General features: G+C 43.5%; 2 protein-coding genes across 3 annotated transcripts in view; one reads left to right on the top strand and one right to left on the bottom strand.

Annotated features, from left to right (window-relative positions):
* LOC100007791 (novel NACHT domain containing protein) overlaps nt 1–22,357 on the top strand; it is a 60,353-nt gene extending 37,996 nt beyond the window's left edge. For both annotated transcript variants that reach the window (XM_073947452.1, XM_073947453.1), the window contains 2 exons: nt 20,929–20,975; nt 21,054–22,357. In XM_073947452.1, the coding sequence (XP_073803553.1) occupies nt 20,929–20,975; nt 21,054–21,577 (571 nt within the window). In that variant the 3' untranslated portion in view covers nt 21,578–22,357. The remainder of the gene's footprint in view (nt 1–20,928; nt 20,976–21,053) is intronic.
* On the bottom strand, nt 1,613–13,245 carry LOC141381996 (uncharacterized). Its single transcript, XM_073949104.1, has 4 exons — nt 13,079–13,245; nt 11,789–11,868; nt 8,989–9,217; nt 1,613–5,595 (listed from the first exon to the last, which is right to left on the bottom strand). Exon 4 carries the CDS (start codon nt 3,641–3,643, stop codon nt 2,690–2,692), a length of 954 nt encoding a protein of 317 aa, XP_073805205.1. The 5' UTR covers nt 3,644–5,595; nt 8,989–9,217; nt 11,789–11,868; nt 13,079–13,245; the 3' UTR covers nt 1,613–2,689.
* Nucleotides 22,358–25,600: the final 3,243 nt, after the last annotated feature.

Here is a 25,600-nt window from a genome sequence, read left to right as displayed (position 1 = left end):
GGGAGAGGACCGCGCCCAGGCCCGAGTCGGAAGCGTCTGTCTGAAGAATGAAGGGGCAGCCAAAGTCAGGTGCGTGCAGTACTGGTGAGGATGTCAGTGCAGTCTTCAGGGCTTGAAACGCGTCATCTGCTTCTCTGCTCCATTGTATCCTCTCTGGCTGCCCCTTTCTGGTCAGGTCTGTCAAAGGGCTGGCTATGGATGAGAAATTGGGAATGAAACATCTATAGTAGCCCGCTAACCCCAGAAATGCACGTACCTGGGTCTTTGTGGTGGGTTGTGGAGTTTCTTGTAGTGCTCTGATCTTGTTCTGTTGTGGCTGTATGAGACCTCTACCGATGTGGAAACCGAGGTATTTGGCTTCTGCTAGACCCAGGTGGCATTTCTTGGGATTAGCTGTGAGCCCAGCCCTACGAAGATCAAGGAGCACCCTCCGTAACCGGGATAGATGTTCTTCCCATGACTCGGAGTGGACGATCAGGTCGTCGAGGTATGCTGCTGCATACGGCTGGTGGGGTCTCAGCAGGAAATCCATCATTCGCTGGAATGTTGCTGGAGCCCCGTGGAGCCCGAAGGGAAGAACCCGGTATTGCCAGTGCCCACCGGGAGTGGAGAAGGCGGTTTTCTCCTTGGCGCTTTCACTTAGTGGTAATTGCCAGTAGCCTTTGGTGAGGTCGATCGTGGATATGAATCGGGCTCCACCCAGCCGATCCAGCAGCTCGTCCACCCGAGGCATGACGTACCCGTCGAATTTAGAAATTTCGTTCAGCTTCCTGAAGTCATTGCAGAAACGGAGGGTGCCGTCGGGTTTGGGGACCATCACTATGGGGCTGGACCACGGGCTACGAGATGGTTCGATGATTCCCAATTTCCTCATCTTTTGGATCTCCTCGTTGATAGCCAGCCGCCGAGCTTCTGGTACTCGATAAGGCCTCTGCCGGACGATGGTGCCAGGTGGGGTGATGATGTCGTGCTGGATGACGGTGGTTCGGCCCGGTTTCTCTGAGAACACATCCCTGAACTGACCGACCAAGGCTTGCAGCTCCGCCTTCTGATTCGGTGAGAGTTGCTCACCTATATGGACAACGGGAGAAGTTTCTTCTGAGAAGGCAACTAGATGACCTGGAGCTGCAACCCATTTCTTCATCAAGTTGATGTGGTAAAGTTGTTCTTCTCTTCTTCGTCCCGGCTGACGGACTCGATAGTTTACCGGCCCTACCCTTTCTACCACTGTATATGGCCCCTTCCAGGATGCCAAAAACTTCGAGGTGGTGGTAGGTATCAGGATCATTACCTTGTCCCCTGGGTGGAACTCTCTGGGTTGGGCGGGCCGGTTATATAATCGCTGTTGGGCGCGCTGGGCTTCTGTCAGATGTTGCTTGACGATGGGCATGACTTTCTCTATTCGTCCTCTCATGTCCCGCACGTGCTCAATTACTGACCGTTGTGGGGCTGGCTCTTGTTCCCAAGCTTGACGAGCCACATCCAATAGCCCTCGTGGTTGGCGGCCGAACAGCAATTCAAAGGGTGTGAAACCTGTAGATCCTTGGGGAACTTCTCTGATCCCGAAAAGCACGTACGGGATCATGAGGTCCCAGTCGCGCCCATTCTCTGCCACCACCCTGCGGAGCATCTGCTTCAGCGTCTTGTTAAAGCGCTCCACCAAGCCATCAGTCTGCGGATGATAAACAGAAGTTTTTATTTGCTTTACCTTTAGGAGGCGGCAGAGGTCTGCCATCAACCGGGACATGAATGGGGTGCCCTGGTCGGTCAGTATCTCTGCTGGTATTCCTACTCGGCTGCATAATAAAAACAGCTCCTTAGCGATTGCCGATGACGTGGCTTTTCTCAGAGGGATCGCTTCTGGATATCTGGTGGCGTAATCGAGGATGACAAGGATGTGTTCATGTCCCCGGGCCGACTTCGGCAAAGGCCCTATCAAGTCCATGCCAATGCGGTTGAAGGGCACCTCAATGATGGGTAATGGTATCAGAGGGCTGGGGGGTGGTCGTTGGGGAGACGTTCTTTGGCAGATGTCGCATGCCTGACAATACCTCTTGACTTCTCCATCCAACCCGGGCCAGTGGAAACGATCTCTGATCCTCTTGATCGTGTTGGCTGCTCCTAGATGTCCTGCCATCGGGTGAGTATGTGCCAGTTCCAGAACAGTCTCCCTTTTGGTCCTCGGGACGACCAATAGCGTCTTCGTTTCCCCCCGCCTCTCTGCGACACAGTACAGCAGACCATTTTGTACAATAAAATGTGGGAGGGGGTGAGGGCTGGGAAACCGTTCGTTACCGTCTATGATCCGGACTTGTGGCCAGCAGTGCTTCAACGTTTCGTCTTCACGCTGTGCTCTTCTGAAATCGCCACCTGCGGTAATCTGTTGGAAAAGATCATAGTACAGGTTAGCCGATGATGACTCACCCCCTCTGTCGCTCTCGGTGGCCATCAGCGCTGGTTGGCGGTCCCGTTGAGCCCGTCCCTTGCTGTTCTTCTTTGCACGAGCCGATCGAGCCTGATGGTGGGTGAGGAGATCATCGAACCCCGGCCAGTCTCTGCCCAGAAGAAGGGGTACTGGAAGATCTGGAACCACTCCTACTTCGATGCGCCAGCTTCCCGACTTAGTCGCTATGGTGACTCTTTGGGCGGGTACGTGGCGGGTATCACCGTGTACGCATGTAATCGGGATTCAACCTTTCCCTTCTTGATGGTATTTTAATGTGTTTGGGTGGACCAGTGTTATTGCACTTCCTGTATCCAGTGTGGCCGTCTGCGTTTTCCCGTCTAAGCATACTTTTTGGGTGGGAGCTTCGGGAGGGACGTTGCGATGTACCACGCACCCTGCCGTCCAGGCCGGGGCCGAGAGTGCTGTTGGCTCTGTGGGCATCGGCTCGTCGACTGGGCTGGGGACCACCGGTCTGCTGCCTGGTCGTGCTGTGCCCTCCACCGGTCGCCATGGCGCATTTACCCTCCGGGGTGGCAGAGCCGCTCTCTCCCCAGTCTCCCGGGCCACGTGAGCTTCTGCCAGCTCCACCGCCTCCACCAAAGTGGCCAGCGAGTCGGGGTTCCTCATGCTGGTAAGTGTGCGGAGCCGTCTGGGTAGCGCCCTCATCATCTTTTCAATGACCACTTTCTCAGCGACCTGGACTGCGGTTGGATCTCCTCCTAACAACCATAATCTTCCCAATCTGGATAAGTTGGCTGCTTGGGTCCGTACCGGCTGTTTGTCATCATATGACCACTGAGAAAATTGTTGTGCTGCGCTTATGTTGAAGAGACCCATTCTGGCGAGTATCTCCTTCTTTAATGCTTTATAGTCGTCGTTTTTCGGTGTCTCTAATGCGAAATAAGCTCTTTGAGCTTCTCCAGTCAGGAATGATGCCAACATCCTCGCCCAACTTTCCTTCGGCCATCTCTCTCTTTCCGCAATTACCTCAAAGGTGTGTAGGTAAGCATCAATATCGTCCAGGTCGCTGAGTTTTGTGATAAATCTATGAGCGCTCACCTCAGAAAACTGGCTGGAACCGGCCGCTTGGCGGAGCTGTTGTTCCATAAGGTCTTGTCTGGCGGTGAGTTGTTCAGTTATCACTTGTTGTCTTCTTGAGATTTCCGCTAGATGGCGTACTACCTCTTCGATCGACATGACTCAGGAGGGGATGACAGCCGAGTAAGAGAGCGTGAGTGAGAGAGAGAGCGGATGCCTGTCTGTAAACAGAAGAAAAAACAGAGAAAATTCAGTGGTTACTTCTTCTTACTGGTAAGTGCTGAATTTTTTTCCCTCTGAAAAAGCGCGCATTCTCCACCAGTTGTAGCGAGGCAGAGGGAAAACAGCGGCACAACAGGATGAGTTTACAGACAAGTCCCCGGAGGGGTGCTTTATTTACAAATTGTGCGTTGTGTAAAAGGTGCTCTTCTTTAAGGTGAGGTGCTCTGGTGCTCCGGGAAGTAGGTGAAGGACAGTGAGTAGTCGGGTGAAGGATCGTCACGAGCTGGAGTCCGCTATGGAGAGACAGAGAGACAAGCATTAGCACAGGGAGTCATAGAAAGAATGAAGCTCATCTTCTCCTGGCGTAGGTTGGGCTTATATGTCTCTCGGCTTGATGACCTCCAGCTGTGATCGATCCTGGCTTGATGATGGTCCAGCTGGGTGAAATTAGCGACCAGGGCGACGTGGCAAGTAATCGCTCGCTACAGCGTTTAGAGCCAGAAAAAGAATTGATCCGTTCACCTCTCGAGTCCTCTATCGGGGCTGAGTCACTTGTTTCTCACGGGCCAATCATATGCGTTTAGAGCCAGATAAAGATTTGGTCTGTTCATCTCTCGAGTCCCCTTCATTTTGTCACGTAAGTAACAAATGACTCAAAACTTGAAAGATGAAATAATTATCATGGCTCCTATCAGCTCAGACTGTGTACATTGGTTAAGATTATATGTGACTGCCAGTGTAACGTGAACGAACCCCTGACATTAGAAGACCTGAGTGTGAGCTGTGAGCTGAGCAAAGAGACAAAACTTGCCTTCATTGAAAAAAGAGCAGGTAAACATTGAAGTATTATTTTCTCCTTCTTATAATATCGTATTTATGACTTATTTGTCTTGCATTCAACCTTTTGGGCTAGTTGTAGCAGTGTTTGGCAGCAATTCGTAATTTTAATAATATTTTGGCAAATTGAACCAAATGAATGAAATGACTCGAAAAAAGATTTGTTCATCTTGATGAACGAGACTTAAAGATCCGAGTCAGTAAAATGATCCGAACTTCCCATCACTACCTTGCATACTGTAAAAAAAAAAAATCTGTTAAATTTACAGAATAATACTGGCAGCTGTGATTGCCAGGATTTTTCTGTAAAAAATACAGAAGTTTTACAGAACAAAAATATAGAACTGTTAAAATTTACAGAAATTAACCATATTTCATCAACTGATGCAATGTTCAGTTCACAAAAACGTAGCTTAGTGCACAAAATGTAGTAATTAAATGCATTAACGTGTGTTTAAAATTAGCAAACAGATTTATACTGCATTATTAACTACACAGTTACCTTTAACCATAAGCAGATGCAGCATAACATCAGATACTCTTCATCTTGGACTTGCACACACTATCCTCCAAAATGGTGACACAAAAAATGTTTAACAGTGTTTAGCAGTTTTTTTTTCTTTCTTAATTTTAAGGTAAAATACCGGTAGCTGTGGTTGCCAGTAATCTACTGTTTTTAACATTTTACTTTCGTAAATTCAGTTTATAGAATATTTCTGTTACAATACATTCCACAGTCTGTATTTTTCATCAAACCCATTTAACCCCTTAAATCCCAGAGTAAAATCCTCACTACAGAAGGTTGAACACTCTGGCAATGATGAAGTTAATGAGACTATTAAGTGTCTAATTAAAGGAAGATTGAGAATTATTGATGAACAACTGTTAACAGCAGAATCACTGAAGAAAATAAAACAGAAAAAACACAGCCAAAACCAAAGATTAAATCAACTAAGAATATAACTCGAAATAAAAAGAATAATTAATAAAAATAATTACACAATAAAAAATGTTATTTCTCAAGATCTCACAACTCCACAAACATCAGGGGCCTCATGTACGAAGACTTATCATACTAAAACATTGTGTACTGAACAACACTGCGTAGCTGTAAATGCGCATACGCATAAAAAAATTCAGGGGCCTCATGTATCAACGCTGAGTACGCACAAAAATTTTGTGTACGCCAGGTTTCACGCTCAGAATCGCTCACGTTTGGATTTACTAACAATGAACTGAACGTGGGAATGTGCGCAGCTTCACGCCAGCTTTCTGGCAGGCGTACGCACATTTTTTGTGCGTGTCTGTTTTATTTCCATTGGCGACTCCTAGAGGCAGTTGTGTTAAATTCCTCTCTACAAAGTGTCTGAGCCTTGCAAGGGCAGCTGTATGAGACGGGTTCATCTAGCAGGTATATAAGGTTTCCATACCATACAGTTGACCAGCTAAACATTAAAGCACAATTTGCAGCGGTTGCCTGTTTTTCCAATGTAATCTGAGCGATCTACTGCACGCACATTGCTATAAAGACACTATCTGAAGATGAATTTGCATGCGTGAATCAGAAACATTTCCATTCAATAAATGTGCAAATAAAATATGATGCACAAACTTATTAATGATTCCTACTTGTCTTTCTCGTGATAAATAGTAGGCAAAATCTGATATGTAGCGGGGGAAAAAAAGGAGAAAGAGTTCATCAGACGCTGCATTCGAGCCGAGTTCATGCTCGAATGTGTCAATACATGATCACATGCATCTTACGAGCTGCGCCACTGAGACTGTTAAGGGTGCTGCAACATTTTACAGATATAAACCAGACTATTTCTTTTTTAATGCACTCAGTGCGATGTTCAGACCCAACTGTGTTAACCGCATCAGCTAAACTCTCCCACTCTATTTTTTTTTTTGTTGTTGTTAATTCCGGAGAACAAACTTGCAAATAACACCGCTTTTCTCCGGTCTACCTCCGAAAGCAGCACCTCCATTTCACATTCTGTTCAAAGTTTCTATTTTTTCTTGCTTTTGCCTTTGCTTTTTCGTTGGGTTTTGCCAAAGTAGAGTCATTAAAATATTCATACGGGGGAGGAGGCAGGGAGGGGTTTTGTGCTCGTGCATGTTGCGCTCAGTTTCACGTTCATTCAGATGTAGAAAAGAATATGCGTGAGATTCGGCGTACGCAGTGTTTCATACTTCTGACTTTTTTTCTGCATACGCACATTTACAGCTTTGTGCGTACACAATGTTTTAGTAAGATTTCCACGCAAGTCTTCGTACATGAGGCCCCAGATGTATGAAACACTGCATACGCCGAATCTCACACATATTCTTTGTACATATGGGGTCCGTTCTTCGTACCTCGCTTAAATGATCTAAGATGATTTGGCAGATCCCGGATCTTTTAATCTTGATAACTGATCTCTCGCTAATTTGGTTCTTCAAACAAGTTCGCGAATCAGATTAGAATGTCTGGATAAACTGATCTGAGATCGCTGCGTGTGTTGTGAAGGACAGATCTATGGATCCTCGAAATCATGATCAGCAATGCAACGATTGGCTGACGGCACAGCAGCGTAATGACATCATCTGATTAATATTCAATTATCCATGTGAGCAAAATTACATTAAATCAGCAGTAAACGGTTTAAATATGACACGCAATAACCTTCCACATTTGTTGTGAGCTGCAGGCTTTACACTTTCATGTGTCAAGTGTACTCATCATGTATTTCAATGATTATCAATGTATTTAGTTCTACATTTAGAAAAGATTTTCTTTATTATAGTAGCCGTTTTTTTAATCGGTGTAAAGAATAACTGGATGTTTACAAAAGCATTTTGATATTGGTAAAGGCGTCTGCAACTATTGTGAAGCATCAAATCACTGGCATATTAACTATCAAAACATGTTCATGATTGCATAAATGTATTACTGCTTTAAAAAAAGTCACATATTGTGCATTTCTATCATACACAATTTGTACTAAGCGATCTAAAAAGTTCATATCAATAAGTTTTCTCTGTGCAGCACCAGGTGGCAGTCTTTGTACTTCATTTCGAGAGTGCAGATTGCATACGTTTTATTAATATGTATAACTTTATTTATTTTATTAATAACTATAACTTATATATAACTATAAAATATATATATATAGTTTAAAAAATAATTACGCTTTTCCCAAATGTATATAACTACTACTGTAAGAAAATATCAGAATTCGGTACATACTTTCTGTATATCTTTGCTTGAACTGAGCCGATCTAATCCTGTTTATATAAATTGAACCTGCTCCCGATCAGGTTTGACCTAGCAGAACTGTTGCTCTGACAACAACTCTCGGATCAGCTTTGAAGAACGAAACGATCCTGGATCGTGTCAAATCGTCAATATCCAAATCCAGCTGAGTAATCCACGTACGAAGAACGGACCCCTGAATGAACGTGAAACTGAGCGCAACATGCATGAGCGCAAAACCCCTCCCTGCTTCCTCCCCTGTATGAATATGCTAATGACTCTACTTGGGCAAAACCCAATGAAAAAGCAAAGGCAAAAGCAAGCAAAAAGAGAAACTTTAAACAGAATGTGAATTGGAGGTGCTGCTTTCAGAGGTAAACGGATTTGTATGCAAGTCTGTCCTCTGGAATTAATAACAAAAGAAAAAAATAGAGTGGGGAGAGTTTAGCTGATGCGGTTAACACAATTGGGTCTGAACATTGCACTGAGTGGATTAAAAAAGAAATAATGAGATCTAAAGGTGTAAAATTTTCTAGCATCTTTAACAGCCTGAGTGGCATAGCTCGTTAAATGCCTGGCAAAATGTTTTGACATGTTCGAGAATGAACTCTGTTCGAATACAGCGTCTGATGAACTTAATCTCCCCCCCCCACCCCCATTCCCCCCCCCCCCCCCCCCCCCCCCGCTACATATCTGATTTTGCCTTTACTCTTCATCATGAGAAAGACAAGTAGGAATCATTATTAAGTTTGTGCATCATATTTAATTTGCACATTTATTGAATGGAAATGTTTCTGATTCACGTATGCCAGTTCATCCTCAGATGGTGCCTTTACAGCAATGTGTGTGCAGTAGATTGCTCCGATTACATTGGGAAAACCGGCGATCGCTGCAAATTGCGCTTTAACGTTTGGCTGGTCAACTGCATGGTATGGAAACCCTATATACTAGACATGTGGATGAACCCATCTCATACAGCTAAGAAGACACTTTGTAGAGAGCAATTTAACACAACCGCTTCTAGGAGTCACCAATGAAAATAAAACAGACACACACAAAAAATGTGCAGCCATGAAGTTGGCGTGGAGCTGCGCACATTCCCACATTCATTTCATGTTAGTAAATCCAAACGTGAGCGATTCTGAGCGTGAAACCTGCCGTACGCAAATTTTTTGGCGTACGCAGCGTTAATACATGAGGTCCCAGGAGCTTCACTTAATACTGACCTTGACTTTATTTCGGTCATGTGAACAATAGCTCTTGATGAAATTTCTGTTGTTCAATTGAAGTCACCATGATGGAGGTCAAGGTCTGCTTTAGTTGGGCTGTCCTTATTTTAGTTGCTTTAATTAATTGTGTTAATCACACTATTTATATAGCATGATAAGCCAAAAGAAAACTTGAGAATAAGTCTGATGATATTAGCTATATCAAAGCCACTGTAAAATTATATATTTAATGCTTAGTTTATTCTCCACAAATAAACATGTAGCAAATTATAATAATAATGTAGATTAACTTGAACGCATATCTACATCAATAATCTGTAACAAATTATGATGTAGATTAAAGTGCTCGCATATCTACACCATTATTACTGTAAAAATACATATTTAATGCTTTGTTTATTCTCCACCAATAAACATGTAGCAAATTATAACAATAATGTAGATTAACTTGCACGCATATCTACACTAATAATCTGTAACAAATTATAATGTAGATGTTATGTATTTGTGTTATTTGTGCTCTGTTTCTCTGTTTTTTTCCTTCTCTCTCTTTCTCTCTCTTGCTCTGTTCTCACATATTTGCTCTCATGTACTCTCAGGTTCCATTCATTGGTCCATTCAGCTGTCAGTCATTCCTCCCCGGTTACGTCACACTTACGTCACATCCAATAAGCAAAGACCACCCGTCATAAAAGCGCACGTCAGACCACTCGCTAGTCCCTTTCTTGCGTTTTTCTTTTTCTCTGCTTTTGCCGCTTGTTTGTATTTATTGCGTGCATGTAGAAAACCTTGTCTAACTGTGTATTTTGTTGTTGCTCGTTTCTGTGTGCACGTTATCCGTCCGTTATTCGTACATCATTCTTAGTTTACGTTGTTTACGAGGCTTGGACGAAGCGGACAGGTAAGAAGGTCACGTGACATACATATTGCAACACTTAGGACTATTCTGCTGTTTAGTACATTAGGTTATGGGCGAGCGCCACCCCTTGTACTTTTTAAATAGCTAGATAGAGTAGATAGTTAGGACTCGGAAGATCTTCGTGTGTTAATTATACTGTTTTCACATAGTTAGCTAGATGCTTCTGGGGAGTTCGATTTAGTTTGGGTTTTGTTCTTTTCATTTCTTTAGCGCCTCCTGCGTCCCTTCTGCCAGCTCTCTTGTTTTTTCCCGTCTTTATTTGTCTCAGTGTTGTATATATTGTAAATAGTATATATCTTTGCCTTACTTACTTTTTCTTTTCTTTTTTTGATTAATTCATTGTTGTTCACTTTTGGGAATTGTAAATAAAAATGTAAATGTAATTGGGAAATGTAAATAAAATCAGGGGTTTGTAACAGTAGATTAAAGTGCTCGCATATCTACACCATTATTACTGTAGTAAATTAGCTTAAGGTTATTCTTCCAGCGCCTTTCCCGCTGTTATAATGTTGCGAGTTTTAGATTTCAGTGCTCGCGTACCTTCTAGACCATTATATATCTAGCGGACTAGCTTAACGGGAGGAAGATTCATTTGAACGGGGCTTCAAATGAATCGACTCTTTAGATCCGAACAAACAAATCATCCAGCGATGCTATCAAAATAGACACCCATAAAGTTTGAGCAGGGTTACAAGATCAAAGTTTAAGACATTAGATTCATTAATATACACAGGCACCTTTCTTTATACAAAATTAAACTTTATTGACTACTCTAACAGAAACTAACACCTAACACAAACACACATTAATACAAGCATAGGGAAGAGTAATGAACGTGAAGACGTTGAGAGTGACTCTACGTTTGTAATAACAAACCAAGCAAACCAAACGTAATCAAATTCAATATAACCCTTCTATTGTCTTTTTAGGGTTGAATTTAGTTCACACCAGTTTAGATGTAGGAAGAGAGTCGATACTTGCGGTCTGTTCTCACGAGGGTTGTAGTGGGGGAGTCGGTGTTCCAAGCTGAAGCACCAAAAGGATTCTGGGCGGTAAAATGTCCGAGCTGTGCGATTAATCCTTTTCTGTCTGGGTTTCCGCCTGCTTTCTTAGAGGTTTCAATGCTTAGGTCTCGTTCTTAGGTTTCTGAAGAAGTTGCAGAGAGTTTGAAGAAAAGTTTCAAAACAGAGGGCTTTAGAGCAGAGAGGTGGTCGCTCTGGAGCCGGGAGAGAGAGAGAGCTTGGTCTTGGAGCCAGGAGAGAGAGAGGCAAAGTTTAGATTGGTCCTAAGCTTTATAGGGCGGGTTCGGATCCACCCTCCATGGAAAGTTGACCAATTAGAAGCTAACTTCCTGGAATAATAAGTTTACGGCTCTTTGTCCGAGGCAGCAGAATTTGCATAGGCAAATTTTATGCAAATCGGGACAGAAATGTTAAAGTCTCTAAAAATTTTAATATGTTGCACTTATATTAAAATAAAACATCAACGATCAATTAGTACAGCGAGTGAGCTTTTCGAAAAGTCCAAACACGAACAGTATAAGAACTTGTTTAGCTTCGGTACAGTTAAACATTATATGCAGAGGTATTAAAACCAAACATATTAATACAGGAGAAAGGGAAACTTTGCAAAACACATGATTACACAAAGAGAGTAAAGTTTATATGAAAACATCCGTCTTAAGCAAGCAGCTCAAAGAGTCTTGAACCGTGTAATGCTGCATTCAATGCTGCATGGCACATTCCTTTTGGGTCATAAATACCTTGGAATCGTGTTTCGAGTTTTCTCTGGGCAAAGTTGGCTCGGTTGTGGGATAAAAACAGAATAGTTATGTGTCTGGTCGGCCATATTTGTTACACCACCCTCACCTGCTTATGTTCTTATTCAATATCATGTTAGTTGTGTGTGACAAAAGAATAACACATAAATAGCCGTATTTCCACTATCGGGCCAGTGCGAGCCAGGGCTTTTATCGGGCTGGGCCAGGGCCAATCACCCGGGAGGTTGAGAAATGAGGCCGAAATCATGTCGCGTTTCCACTGTCGGGTTAGTAGCTCGCAGCGCGTCACACAAACACCGCCCCTAGAAAGCCCCCTGAATCAAACGTCACACAATCTGCCCACTTCAGCAGGAATTAGGTAGATAAAGCACACCATGGAGTCATCACGAAACGAAACCATTAAAATGAAGACAACCGAAACAAACAAATGACACATTACTGTACAGCAGCACATTATATATCTATACGCACAGGCCTGTGTATTACCATTCATTACATTTGTTTACTCACCGACCGACTGTTCGCATTGTGCATCGAGTGCTCTCGCCACTAACGGAGGGACCCAACACAGTGAGCACACCCATCCATAATATAAAGCCACAGAAATTCTCCGTTATAGCTCGGTATGAAATGTATATTATAACATCATTGTTTTGATAGACGTCATGTTAAGTGTTTCAGCACAAGCGCGAGTAGCCTAATAAAAGATAAATTTAATAAAAAGCCATATTTGTTAAACTTATAAATTTGACCACGTCAAATAAAAACACTTAAACACATAAACACTTGTTTGAGGATATAGAACAATTTTTGTGTTTGGACTTTCCGCCAATGCGTTTAAAGACGCGAGCGCTGCGCAGGACTTGGTGACAGAAAAAAAAGGTAGGCTAGATTCTGCTTTCACTCACCCAAAAAATGCTCTGTTTGCAGGATTTGATTAATATCATCGCATCCAAATATTTTAGAAATAATATTTCAAACCTTCTTTCGTGTTTATTGTTTTTAGAAAACATCTAAACTATTTTTTTATTAGATAGGTCTTTCTAAAATTATATATATATATATATATATATATATATATATATATATATGACTTTAACAGTTTGATTTATGTATTGTATATAGACTACCCACCTTGTTATAGTTAGCTTTTGTTTATTTTATATTGGTTTATTTATTTAATGCGATTTTATTATATCCGATTTTTGTAATTCTATAAATTTATAGCTTAGGCTATTTTATCAAGATATGACACTATATTGTTTTAAAGTCTACGAAAATGGACACATAATTTGTAAAGTTTTATGTCTTTCTGTTGTATTCATATTGTGTAATATCTCCAAAATAAATTAAAAAGAAAAAAGCCGCTCGCGGCATCAACAGAGCTATGAAGGGAGCGCTCTTGCTCGGTCTCACACACACATACAGGCATCTAAATGCGCACAAACACACCTTTTAAACTTGACAAAAACTCTCGAAAATCTTTATTGTCTGCTGTGTTTTTAATATGGTGTATTGATTATTATGCGTTATTGAAACGCATACAATGCGTTGTTCAAGGAGGATGCAGCAAAGAACGTCACTATAAATTAAAGAGCCCATATTATACATGAAATAGGGTCATATCCTGGTTGTAAGGGTCTCCAACAACAGTCTAATATGCATGCAAGGTCAAAAAACACTTTCATGGTCTTATAATCTGCATTTATTTTTACCTAATTATCCCAGCGACTCCTGTATGAATCGTCCAGTGATTCATTTGTTCCCAAACCCCTCCTTAGCGCGAAGCTAATCTGCTCTGATTGGACCGATGACAGTCTGTCGCGATTGGTCGACTGCCTTCAGTCAGAGAGGGAAATGGCCAATAGCTAATCAGCAATTTAAAAAGTAATCACAGTTCATACACGCTCGATAGTGTAGACGTGGAGTTTAGCTGCCACACTATGGCGAGTGTATAGTGCCACGGATAACCGAACGAAGGAGACAGTCGTGTACTCGCCATACCACACACACACAAAAACACACACACACCTCCGGATGACAACGCTCCCGCTTCCGCCCGCACCCGCCAGGTTTTAGCCTGAGAACCCGCTCCGTTTTCTGCCCGCCGCCAAAAAAATCACCCAGTATACAGTCCAGACAGCCAAGCTGTCAGTATAAACACACACACACACACAGCACAAAGCTCGTTCGTTCGTTCGCTCTCTCTCTCTCTCGCTCTCTCTCATACGCGCGCGTGCGCACTAACACACACACAAGCACCACGCAGACCCTCTCTTTCTAATTCGCATAGCAATATCCGTGATATTGCTAGGCAGCCCGCTCCCGTCCCAAATTAAACCCGTTACCGACCGCTCCCGCGATTAATTCGGAAATTTATTCCCGCGGCTGTCCCCGCGCCAGATTTCTGCGGCGCGGGAATAAATTTCCGAATAAATCGCGGGAGCAGAACTCTAGCACGGAGCTCCATAAACAAACAGCACGTGTCGCGTTTTTAACGTGACTTTGCACGCGATAAGATAAAATATCCAGTTAACCTGATACAGTACACGCGGTTACAAGTAACAAATCACAACTAAATACATTTGCAAGCTAGAGTCAACGAGGCAACAACTTTAACCGCACGTACTTACACTTGAGAAATGGAAGAAACCCATCCTGACGTCCATCAGTTACTCTTTACTGATCCTTCCTTTAACAAACTCAGATGAAGTATTCTTTGTAGCATGTAGCTTTCAGAAGTTTCCAACTGCTTGGTTATAATGCTGATGTTTCATCTTTGGGTAGAGGCTCGATATATCCATCTGCAGTGTGACTTCAATCGACCGGCATGTTTGTGTGCGTGTTGTTTGTGGGTGTGCGTGTGTTTGTGGGTGTGTGTGTGTGTGTGTCTGGGTTTCTGCGTCAGAGGGCGGGGCCTCAGGTTTGAAATCTCCCGGGTTTGCGCGTGCACGTGAATAACTTGGTTTCGTTCGTACGTCATGGCGAAACACCCAATGAGTCGGTATCAAGGCGACTCGTTTGAAGCACTATGAGTCGACTCTTTTATAGATGAATCAACCGTTTTAATCACTGTATTCTTACAGATTTAAGCCTTAGCTGGATACTTCACTTCACTTAGAGCTGTGTTACACACTACATGGAGGGGAATTTTCAAAAACCCATAATATGGGCTCTTTAAAACTACTTTATTATTTTATGCAGCAGCCTTACATTTAAAAGGGAAACATAAGGGCAATTATAAGCAAAAATACCTCAGCCTATAAGGCTAGATGTTTTCTGTCACATCCGTCAGTGACCACCTGAGGGCGCTGTAGTGCACTAGGACTTGTAGGCACTGCAGCGCTCCAATAAAGAACTACATTCTCATACATCCCACGCGCATATACCGGAACACTTACACTGACCCGTCATCTCATCTGTTCTGTGTTACTGTTGATTATCTGGACTATATATTCTACCATTACACCTTTGTTTGTCATCGCGTCGTTTGTCCTTCTTGTCTTTCCTGCGGCAGTTTTCCCAGTAAGTCTGATATTCGAGTTTTGATTCTTGAGCCTTGTCTCTGTTTTTTGTTTCTTGTTTTGTTATTTATTTGTACTTTGAGCACCTTGTTTAACTGTTGATGCGCACTGTAAATAAACCGCACTTGGATCCGCACCTTTCTGTTTTTTGTTTCTTGTTTTGATCACGCCAAACGTGACAGAACGACACGATCACTTATGGATCCAGTAGATAACAGTATAATGCGCCTAAAACAAGGTAATCGCTCTATTGAGCGATATACAGTATCAAGGACTTTTTGGAGCTAGCCCCGAAGAGCTCTCATAGTGACTTGTTATTAATTATGTTTTTTCGGGGAGGACTTTTTGATCCAGTTCGTTCCCTCATGCCACCGTACGAGGATGACTGGAACCTTTATCGCTGGCTCCCCCCTCTCTGTTGCCCTGAGGGAGGAGAACCCTCAGGAGGGAGGCCTGAGCGGAGGGCAACCGAGAGGGATATTTTCGGGGCCAGCCGATTTAACAAAGGGAAAGAGGAGAGAGGCTGGACTGGAGTTGCGCCCTTATCCGCGTCGGGCTGTCCGAAGATCACCTTTTTCTGAGCCTCTGGAGAGCCTGCTAGAACTGTGTGGAACCCCAGTGTCTGCTCCAGTCCCACAATGCCCGCCAGTGTCGGCTCCAGCTCTAGAGCAAGCTCCTTCTCCTGTTAACTATGCTCTCCCTTCTCAAACCACCAGACGGAGGAGGCGTAGGAACAGGACTGCTCACGCCCCAAAGCGCCCGCCAGTGTCGGCTCCAGCCCCAGAGCGCCCGCCAGTGTCGGCTCCAGTCCCAGAGCGCCCGCCAGTGTCGGCTCCAGTCCCAGAGCGCCTGCCAGTGTCGGCTCCAGCCCCAGAGCGCCCGCCAGTGTCGGCTCCAGCCCCAGAGCGCCCGCCAGTGTCGGCTCCAGCCCCAGAGCGCCCGCCAGTGTCGGCTCCAGCCCCAGAGCGCCCGCCAGTGTCGGCTCCAGCCCCAGAGCGCCCGCCAGTGTCGGCTCCAGCCCCAGAGTGCCCGCCAGTGTCGGCTCCAGCCCCAGAGCGCCCGTAAGTGTCGGCTCCAGCCCCAGAGCACCCGCCATTGTCGGCTCCAGCCCCAGAGCGCCCGCCAGTGTCGGCTCCAGCCCCAGAGCGCAGTACAATGCCAGTTCTAGTCCAGCTCCTGGCTTTACCGGCACCACCCAGGCTCCTCGCCCTGCCTGCCCAAGCCCGGCTCCTCGCCCTGCCGGCCCCAGCCCGGCTCCTCGCCCTGCCGGCCACAGCCCGGCTCCTCGCCCTGCCGGCCCCAGCCCGGCTCCTGGCATTACCAACGCCATCCAGACGTCTTGCCCTGCCGGCACCCCCCAGACGTCTTGCCCTGCCGGCCCTAGTCCGGCTCCATGCCCTGCCGGTTCCAGTCCAGCTGTCTCCTGTCCCCCCGGCTCCAGTCCAGCTGCTTCCAGTTCCGCCGGCTCCAGTCCAGCTGCCTCCAGTCTCGCCGGCTCCAGTCCAGCTGCCTCCAGTCTCGCCGGCTCCAGTCCAGCTGCCTCCAGTCTCGCCGGCTCCAGTCCAGCTGCCTCCAGTCTCGCCGGCTCCAGTCCAGCTGCCTCCAGTCTCGCCGGCTCCAGTCCAGCTGCCTCCAGTCTCGCCGGCTCCAGCCCAGCTGCCTCCAGTCCCGCCGGCTCCAGCCCAGCTGCCTCCAGTCCCGCCGGCTCCAGCCCAGCTGCCTCCAGTCCCGCCGGCTCCAGCCCAGCTGCCTCCAGTCCCGCCGGCTCCAGTCCAGCTGCCTCCAGTCCTGCCGGCTCCTGTCCAGTTGCCTCTCCACCCGGCTCTCCTAAGAACTCCTGCCTTGTGTTTCCTGCAGGATCATCCATGGATCATCCCTCCCGCCCCTCCCTGGTGGTCCTTCCCACTGTATGGGACGGATTCCCTGGCCGCACCCTGGCTTCTTGCCGAGGCGCCTGAAGCACAGACTAGCCCTGATCTGGCCCTCCCATCCCTCCCTTTGTTCTTGCTCTGCTCTGCCCCCCCCCCCCCCTTTCTGGGAGCGTCTGGAAGCCGCTCTTTAGAGAGGGGGTAATGTCACATCCGTCAGTGACCACCTGAGGGCGCTGTAGTGCACTAGGACTTGTAGGCACTGCAGCGCTCCAGTAAAGAACTACATTCTCATACATCCCACGCGCATACACCGGAACACTTACACTGACCCGTCATCTCATCTGTTCTGTGTTACTGTTGATTATCTGGACTATATATTCTACCATTACACCTTTGTTTGTCATCGCGTCGTTTGTCCTTCTTGTCTTTCCTGCCGCAGTTTTCCCAGTAAGTCTGATATTCGAGTTTTGATTCTTGAGCCTTGTCTTTGTTTTTTGTTTCTTGTTTTGTTATTTATTTGTACTTTGAGCACCTTGTTTAACTGTTGATGCACACTGTAAATAAACCGCACTTGGATCCCACCTTTCTGTTTTTTGTTTCTTGTTTTGATCACGCCAAACGTGACAGTTTTCTTTCCCTTATTTATTTATTTGTTTATTTATTTGTTTGGTGCATGAACTCGTGTGCGATCAGGAAAGTTTCTGTCTCTCTTTTCACTCCGCCCCGAAGCCGCAGCTAGCCCTCCTTGGCCCAAGGCATTCGACGGGCCGAAAAAGGATTAGGACCCGGAAGTTACAGTGCAAACACAACTGACCTTGGCTCACCCTGGCTCGCTTACTTTAGGCATGATAGCACAAACGCAACTAATGAAACCACTGGAGCTTTAGCAATCATTGTTTAACAGGCCTATAAACACCACTTACAATGAGAATGTTTGAACTATGGAAGAACTCAAAAACACACAGACATTAACAATTAGGGTGCTTTCACACCTACACTTTTGTTTCGGAACGTATCTCGTTTGCCCAGTTAGCGCGGTTCGATTGGCATATGTGAACAGGGCAATCGCGCTCTGTTCCGCGCCAAAGTAATCGCTCCGAGATCGCTTGAATGAGGTGGTCTCGGCTCGATTGAAACGAACCCTGGAGCGGTTTGATTGCAGTGAGAAAGCAAACGATCCGAGCGCAGTTATATCACAGTGTTTTATGGATATGTAATAGGCTTACGGCTATATGAAGAGAGAATTATGAGTAGGGCGGGAAGTTTCGCGAGTCTTCGGATGCCCGCAAACGAGTGATGATCTCCCGGTAATCTCGCGTCTCTCTCCCAGTCCTCAAATAGGCATCGTCGCGCACCCTTCTCACCCCTCCCCACCGTGTCTCTCAGACACGTCACGCGCGCGCACCCTGTCAATCACCACCAAACCACCACCTTTCCTGACAGCTGAGCGGGACGCTGCAAAATAAACCCTGACACTCTGACCAATGTGAGGAGAGTTTACTCGCACGTGACTTGTTTTAGCTCTTTTGGTCCGATTGGAAACTTTGCAGTGTGAAAGCGAACCGCTCCAAGACCAAAGAGCAACAATGTAACAATTGTAATCTCTCTTTTGGAACAACTGAATCGATTCACAGGTGTGAAAGCACTCTTAGTCTTTGAATCTCAATAATCGTGACAAACAAAAAATAAAAATCAAATAAAAACAACCCAGAACAATTCAAAACACTCTTTTTATTGAAAATATACACTCTGTTGTATTAAAAATACCAGAGAAAATATCTCTGTTGAAATATTATACCCAGGAAAAGACAAAACTAAAGGCAGAGAAAGAAATTGTAAAAAAAAACTTTAAGCTGTAAAATGGATTCATGCTGCAATGCATGCTGAGAGCTTTGTACTATGCTGGCACCCAGCATGCATTGCGGCATGAATGAATTATGCAGCATTTTTTCTTTAAGCCACCATGGTTGAGGTTCATACCCTGATTCTTGATGCATGTGTGTCTGAATGTCGTGCTGGAGCTCTCAAGGTTTTGTGCACAAAACTCTAATTCTTATATATATATATATATATATATATATATATATATATATATATATATATATATATATATATATATTTTTATTATTATTATTTCCTTCTTTAATTTTTGTTGATCCTCTATGTAAAGCTGCAGTATTGTACCAAAACTTATAAAAAATATTGTTATTTATAATTATATTTGTAACAATTAAGCACATTTGTGTTTCATTCTGTGTCTTAGGCTGGTTCTTGCTGAAATGAAACATGCTCGTTGCATATGTGTGAGTGCACGGTGAGGTGTTTTCATCTATCTTGTACTCATGGTTTGCATCTGTTTATGTTGGTGTAGTCTAAGCATGTGTCTCTTTGTTTACATTGTGGTCGCATGCTTTTGTTAAGTGCTTCAGTATTGTGCTTGTCTTGTCATATGAACATGTGGTTAATGAGTTCTCTCATTGGCTGCGGATTCTAGTCTTGTTTATGTGCACGCATGGCTTGATGCGTGGGTGGAACTTGTTCAGACTTGACTAGTGCACTATAATAGAGCTTTTTTCACACTGTTTATTCCTTCAAAGTCTGTCCTTTCTTCATGTGGTATTGATGTGCGTTACTAAACTCAGTAAGTAGCCATATTCCTTATCATTTTAGATATGTTTTATTGAGTGCAATTGTGTATTTTGCTTTAAATCGCCTCAGAAAAAATATTACATGTGTAAACATAACAGCAGAGATGCATACGTGCTAAACAACTAGTTGGGTTGTTTATAATATGATTATTTGTTATTATCAACTTGTTGCTTGCCATGTGTTGTTGATGTAAGATTGTATTTAGTTTGATCGGAATATTTATATTGATTATAACGAGTGCACCTCACGTTATCACCGCACACACACACACACACACACACACACACACATATATCTGATCTGACAGCCTTCACAGCAGAACGGAAGAGAGATGCGCCAGTCACTGAATCCAGCATAGGGGTTCTCAACTCACCTCCACAGTCTGTCTTTATATTATGCACTGTGTTTGTGATAAAGTCATCTGTGCTCAATGCACAAGGTGTTGTATCAAAACCTGACTCCGAGGGCAAATCTGCACCAGTTGAGTGAAACTCACAGTGGTTTATCATTGTTACGAGCACAGTCAAAACATCAAATAAGGGAGAACACAAATGGATAAGTCTAAGGGTTTTATTAACTGAACAACCAACATAAGCAAAGTGTGGGAGAGAAAACACAATAAACTATGGCTAAACAGAAAAGGAGCACAACTCTGTGTCTGTGTCATCTATTAATGTAGAGTTGATGCTTAATGAATAATGAAATAACTATATGCTAATGTTTAATAAATAATGAAATAACTATGTGCTATTGCTTAATGAATAGTTGATAGTGTGCAGTTATTATAAAGTTTTACTAAATAACATATTTCTAGAAAATTCCATTAAATGGTTGGAGGCCAGAGTGATTTACAGCAGGTAAGAAGGCTACTATAGCTCTAACTATACGCTATATAAAGCAGATATAGGCAACAGGCCTTGTCATAAGCACACAGGAGTGTGCAGCTGCACATTTGCAGAGGGGTGTGCGGGTTCAATCGTTGTTTCCTCATCAACATGTCGCAGCTCTGAACACAACTGATCCAGGATGAAGGAGAATATGATCACACTGAACATGTCAAGACACAACAAGACCATCTCACCTCACTGACAAAGACATCTCTGTTTGTGTGTGTGTGTGTGTGTGATATAAGCTGATGTTTGTTTACTGACTAAATGTCAGTCTCTTTGTGTTTACAGTCTGAATCATGGAGAAGAGATGAGGATTACAGCAGGACCACACAAATGTAGGACTACATCAACACATACATATACACACACACACACACAGCTGTGGTTATAAATGTGTGTGTTCTTGTGTTCAGATACCTGTTTTCTCACACTGGATCCAAACACAGCAAACACTCTTCTCATTCTGTCTGAGGAGAACAAAAAGGTGAAGCGTGTGAAGGAGAAACAGCCGTATCCTGATCATCCAGACAGATTTGATGTTCATCCTCAGGTGTTGTGCAGAGAGAGTGTGTGTGGACGCTGTTACTGGGAGATTGACTGGAGTGGAGATGTTGTGGAAATATCAGTGTTATATAAGAGCATCAGGAGGAAGGGAGATGGTGTTGAGTGTGTGTTTGGATGTAATGATCAGTCCTGGAGTTTGCGCTGCTCTTCCTCCAGTTTCTCATTCAGACACAATAACGAAGACACTGATGTCCGAGTGGAGCCGGTCAGCAGGAGAATAGGAGTGTTTGTGGATCACAGTGCAGGAACTCTGATCTTCTACAACATCTATAGAGACACAATGAGCCTCATCCACTCAGTCCAGACCACATTCACTGAGCCGCTCTGCCCTGGGTTTACTGTTTATTCTGGATCATCAGTGAAACTGAGCTGAAGACTGATGCGAGATTTACCCAGAATCCTCTACAGGAGCTGTCAGCAGCAGTATGAGTGAAAGAGCACATGTGTTGTCTGCGCATGTGTTCACTGTTTTGTGTGTGTGTGAGAGAGAGAGACAGAGTGTGTCTGCGTGTGTGAGACAGATAGTGTATGTGTTTGTGTGTGTGAGAGAGAGAGAGCATGTGTGTTTGTGTGTGTGAGAGATTTTAATTTTTACAAAACTACATAGATTTTTCATATAACAAATTGTAACTTCTCAGCAAATTTAAAAGCAGCTTTCCTTCCTCCACAGTCCAGACAGCGTCCTTGTAACCCCACTGTTGTTCAAAGGTTTCAGCATCATTTATGGCCTTGTAATTCTTCAAATCTATTGTAATTCTGGACCTAACGGACGCTTTAAAAAACTCTAAATCTCTACCATGTACATGCACTCAGTGTAAGAAGAGTTTCAACAAATTATCAAACTTTAATAATCACATGATGATCCACACTGGAGAGAGACCATTCACAAGCACTCAGTGTGGGAGGAGTTTCAACCAATCATCATCTCTTAATCGACACATGAGGGTCCACACAGGAGAGAAACCATTCATTTGCACTCAATGTGGGAGGAGTTTTAACAGCTGATCAAACCTTAATCAACACATGGGGGTGTATATCAGGAGTGTCAAACGTACGGGATCAGGCCTGCAAACAGGTTTAATCCTGCCCACGAGATGATTCTGTAAAGTATAACGACGAGTTGCAATTTTTCAATAAATGAAGCTGCTGTTCCAATTGTGTCCACTGGATGGCCAACTGCAAATGGTTAATTTCATCTGATAAAGCAGGGATTCTCAACCCGGTGAGCAGCGGCCCACTAGTGCAGACATCCCAAGTCTCCCGGAAGTTGCGGGAGTATCCCTGAAATGCATAGACACTCCCGGATGCCTGCAAATGAATGATAATCTCCCGGAAGTCACGCGTCTCCTGCCCGGTCCTTAAATATGTTGCACACCCCTCTCTCCACTACTTGCTCTTCAGGTACGTCTCGCGCAACTCACCCCCACCGTTCTTTAGGTACGTCGCGCGCAACTCACCCCCACCGCTCATCAAGTACGTCTCGCGCGCACACGCCCCCTTCACAGATGCGTTTAAGCACCCACTAATCTGCAACCTCCCGCAAATCAACTCTGTATCCCCCGGAAATTACTTTTTCCAACTTGGGATGTCTGCTAGTGGGCCTCAGCGATCCAACAGGTGGGCTACAAGAACTTAAAATGAACTCGAAATATACTTAAATGTTTGGATTTGAATATGCTATGTTAAAATGAATGCAGTAATGCACTTTCTCCTGTTCTGTGATTGATTACTTCAAACTCAGCACAAAAACAGCCTCATGATCACGTCTGCAACTAGTAGGCAACACGTAAGTCTGTTCATTCACAAACTACTGTATGCGTGAAGTTAAAGACTCTCTTTGTGTATTATTGTGTGAACCAGGGGCGTTGCTAGGGTTGAAAGGGATAAGGGGCTTAGCCTCAAAGAGGTACCCCCCACTAATATACCCCCACTTTTATAAGGTGATGTACTCTAATGTTAATAATAGGATTCTAAATGGTTTAATAAGAAATAAAGGGTTTTTGAGTTTTTTAACAATAAATTGTGAAGCTTTGTGACTTGCAACACCAAAAAGGAAAAAAAAAACACTGATAAATGAACCCATTTCTCATTTACTAGTCTGTTATGAGCCATATCAGACCTCTTAAGCATCTCATTTCCTGCTGTGCAGTTTCTGTTTCTTTTTTTAAAATGTAATTTTCTGCGTGTCTTCAAATCTGAAAATATGATTTATTTTATAGTGTGAGCTGTTATCCAATGTGATACAAAGCTACACATGTTAATTTGGATAGAGTAATTAAGGTGTAGTGTTGTCAAGATACTGGAATTTCTAAATTCAAAACCTTGCAAAATATTGATATTCATTAGGCTATTATTTTGATATAATAATAATTGTATCAAAGCTAGTACAAAAATTATAAATAAAGATCTATATGCTAGAAAAATGCTTACTTCAAATTCTTCAAGAGTGAGATTTTTTTTAGTTTTCCTCAAAATAGGTTGTTGTGGGCATTGTAGCACTTTAAATACATAATGCCTGTTTCATTCATTCATTGAGCAGAAATTCCATATATGTCTCACAAAAGTAGCAGAACATTCCAGTAAATCCCTAATATGGATGAAGGTATCCAGCAATTGCTGTAGCTGAAAATAAGATCTGAATAAACATGAAAAGGTTTTAATTGATCATTTACACGACTGTGACAATAAATGTTTCATACAGATGAAGTCAGAATTATTAGCCCCCCTTTGAATTTTAATTATTTTTTTTTAAAATATTTTCCATATGATGTTTAACAGAGCAGGGGAATTTTCACAGTATGTCTGATAATATTTTTTCTTCTTGAGAAAGTCTTATTTGTTTTATTTCGGCTAGAATAAAAGTTGTTGTACATTTAAAAAAAAACATTTTAGGGTCAAAATGATTAGCCCCTTTAAGCTATATATTCTAACCGATAATCCACAAATCAAACCATCTGTCACCGACTCGGTCCCAGTCATTCCCCTCGCTGACCAGCAGAGGTCACCATCTCCGGACTTCTAACCATTACGTCATCCTTTTCACTCAGATCCCAGCACACCTGTTCTCCATCTCACTAATGACCCACGTACCACATATAAGCAGCTCACACACACACTTCATTGCGAAGTCTTGTTTAGCCCCGGCCAGCATTTCTGAGCGTTCTCTCCTGCCTGATTTCCCGTTGACCACTTCAGCCCGTTTCTCGACCCTGCTCTGTCTTCTGCCTGCCCTTGACCAAAAGCCTGATTACACGGACTCTGATTCTCGCTGCCTGCCCCTGACTAAAGCCTGTATTACGGACTCTGAACCACGCTGCCTGCCCTTGACTCAAGCCTGGTAATCACTCTGCCTCTGTTATCTGCTAATCATCGTTGAGTTGTAAGTTGTATGTTCGCACAGCCGTGCGAGGTGTTGATGTTTAAGTGTGACTTAATAAATACTGCAAAATGGATCCCTCCGTGTCAGTCTCCCCGTTACACCATCGTTATACAATGACTTGCCTAATTACCCTAATCTGCATTTAAAGCCTTTAAATGTCACTTTAAACTGTATAGAAGTGTCTTGAAAAATGTCTAGACAAATATAATTTACTGTCAGCATGGCAAAGATAAAATAAATGAAGATAAAGATGAATGTGTTGAAAAAAAGCTCTCCGTTAAACAAAAAATGGGGGAAAAAAACAGAGTGGCTAATAATTCTGACTTCAACTGTATGTGTTCTTCCAGCCATCTTGGGTATTATCATAAGAAAGTCGATTTATAATCCGTTGCTAACTGACATAGCATGTTACAGTAGAATGTAGCTATACAATAATATGCTGGATGCATGTGATTTAACTATTACAGAAACATGTGACTGGCTATATCATATGAAGATAAATATGTCTAGATATCTATATCATATCTAGAAAGCTAGTACAATTTACGTTTTTTTGACTAATTTGCATGTATTTACATTGATATGATGCACATTTTATTGATTGCAGTTATTTTAATTCACCAAAACTACTCGCATTTTATACTGTGAAAACAAATATTAGGCTTCATCAGTAGTTAGTACTATTCAGTTTCGCAAAACAGTTGTATTATTACCTCATCAGCTTTAGCTCTTCAAAATAATGAATGAATGAAGTGCAGTGGCAGAATTTTTTTAAACCATGTGACAACAGAGCCACTCCCACCTGCCGGTAGAAACAGGTACTGCTGAACAGCTGATTATTTAATTACTAGACACATAAACGCTGCTTTAAAGGGCAGTTGAAAAATCTACTTTTTTAGACAGACGTGTGTAAGTAAAGTGTATAGACCCTCATATTGGGGTGATATAAACACACACAGTCCTTTTTTTCAATTTAACAACAAAAAAATGGAGGACCAATTAGAGCGGTTTTCAGAC

This window comes from Danio rerio, chromosome 4 (genome assembly GCF_049306965.1).
Source record: "Danio rerio strain Tuebingen ecotype United States chromosome 4, GRCz12tu, whole genome shotgun sequence".
NCBI classification, from domain to species: Eukaryota; Metazoa; Chordata; class Actinopteri; order Cypriniformes; family Danionidae; genus Danio; species Danio rerio.
Note: the sequence above shows the minus strand (reverse complement) of the source record. Positions and strands in the feature narration are given on the sequence as shown.

Coding starts and splice junctions, on each gene's coding strand:
- LOC141381996 (XM_073949104.1), bottom strand. CDS start 3,643: ATGTCGATCGAAGAGGTAGTACGCCATCTAGCGGAAATCTCAAGAAGA.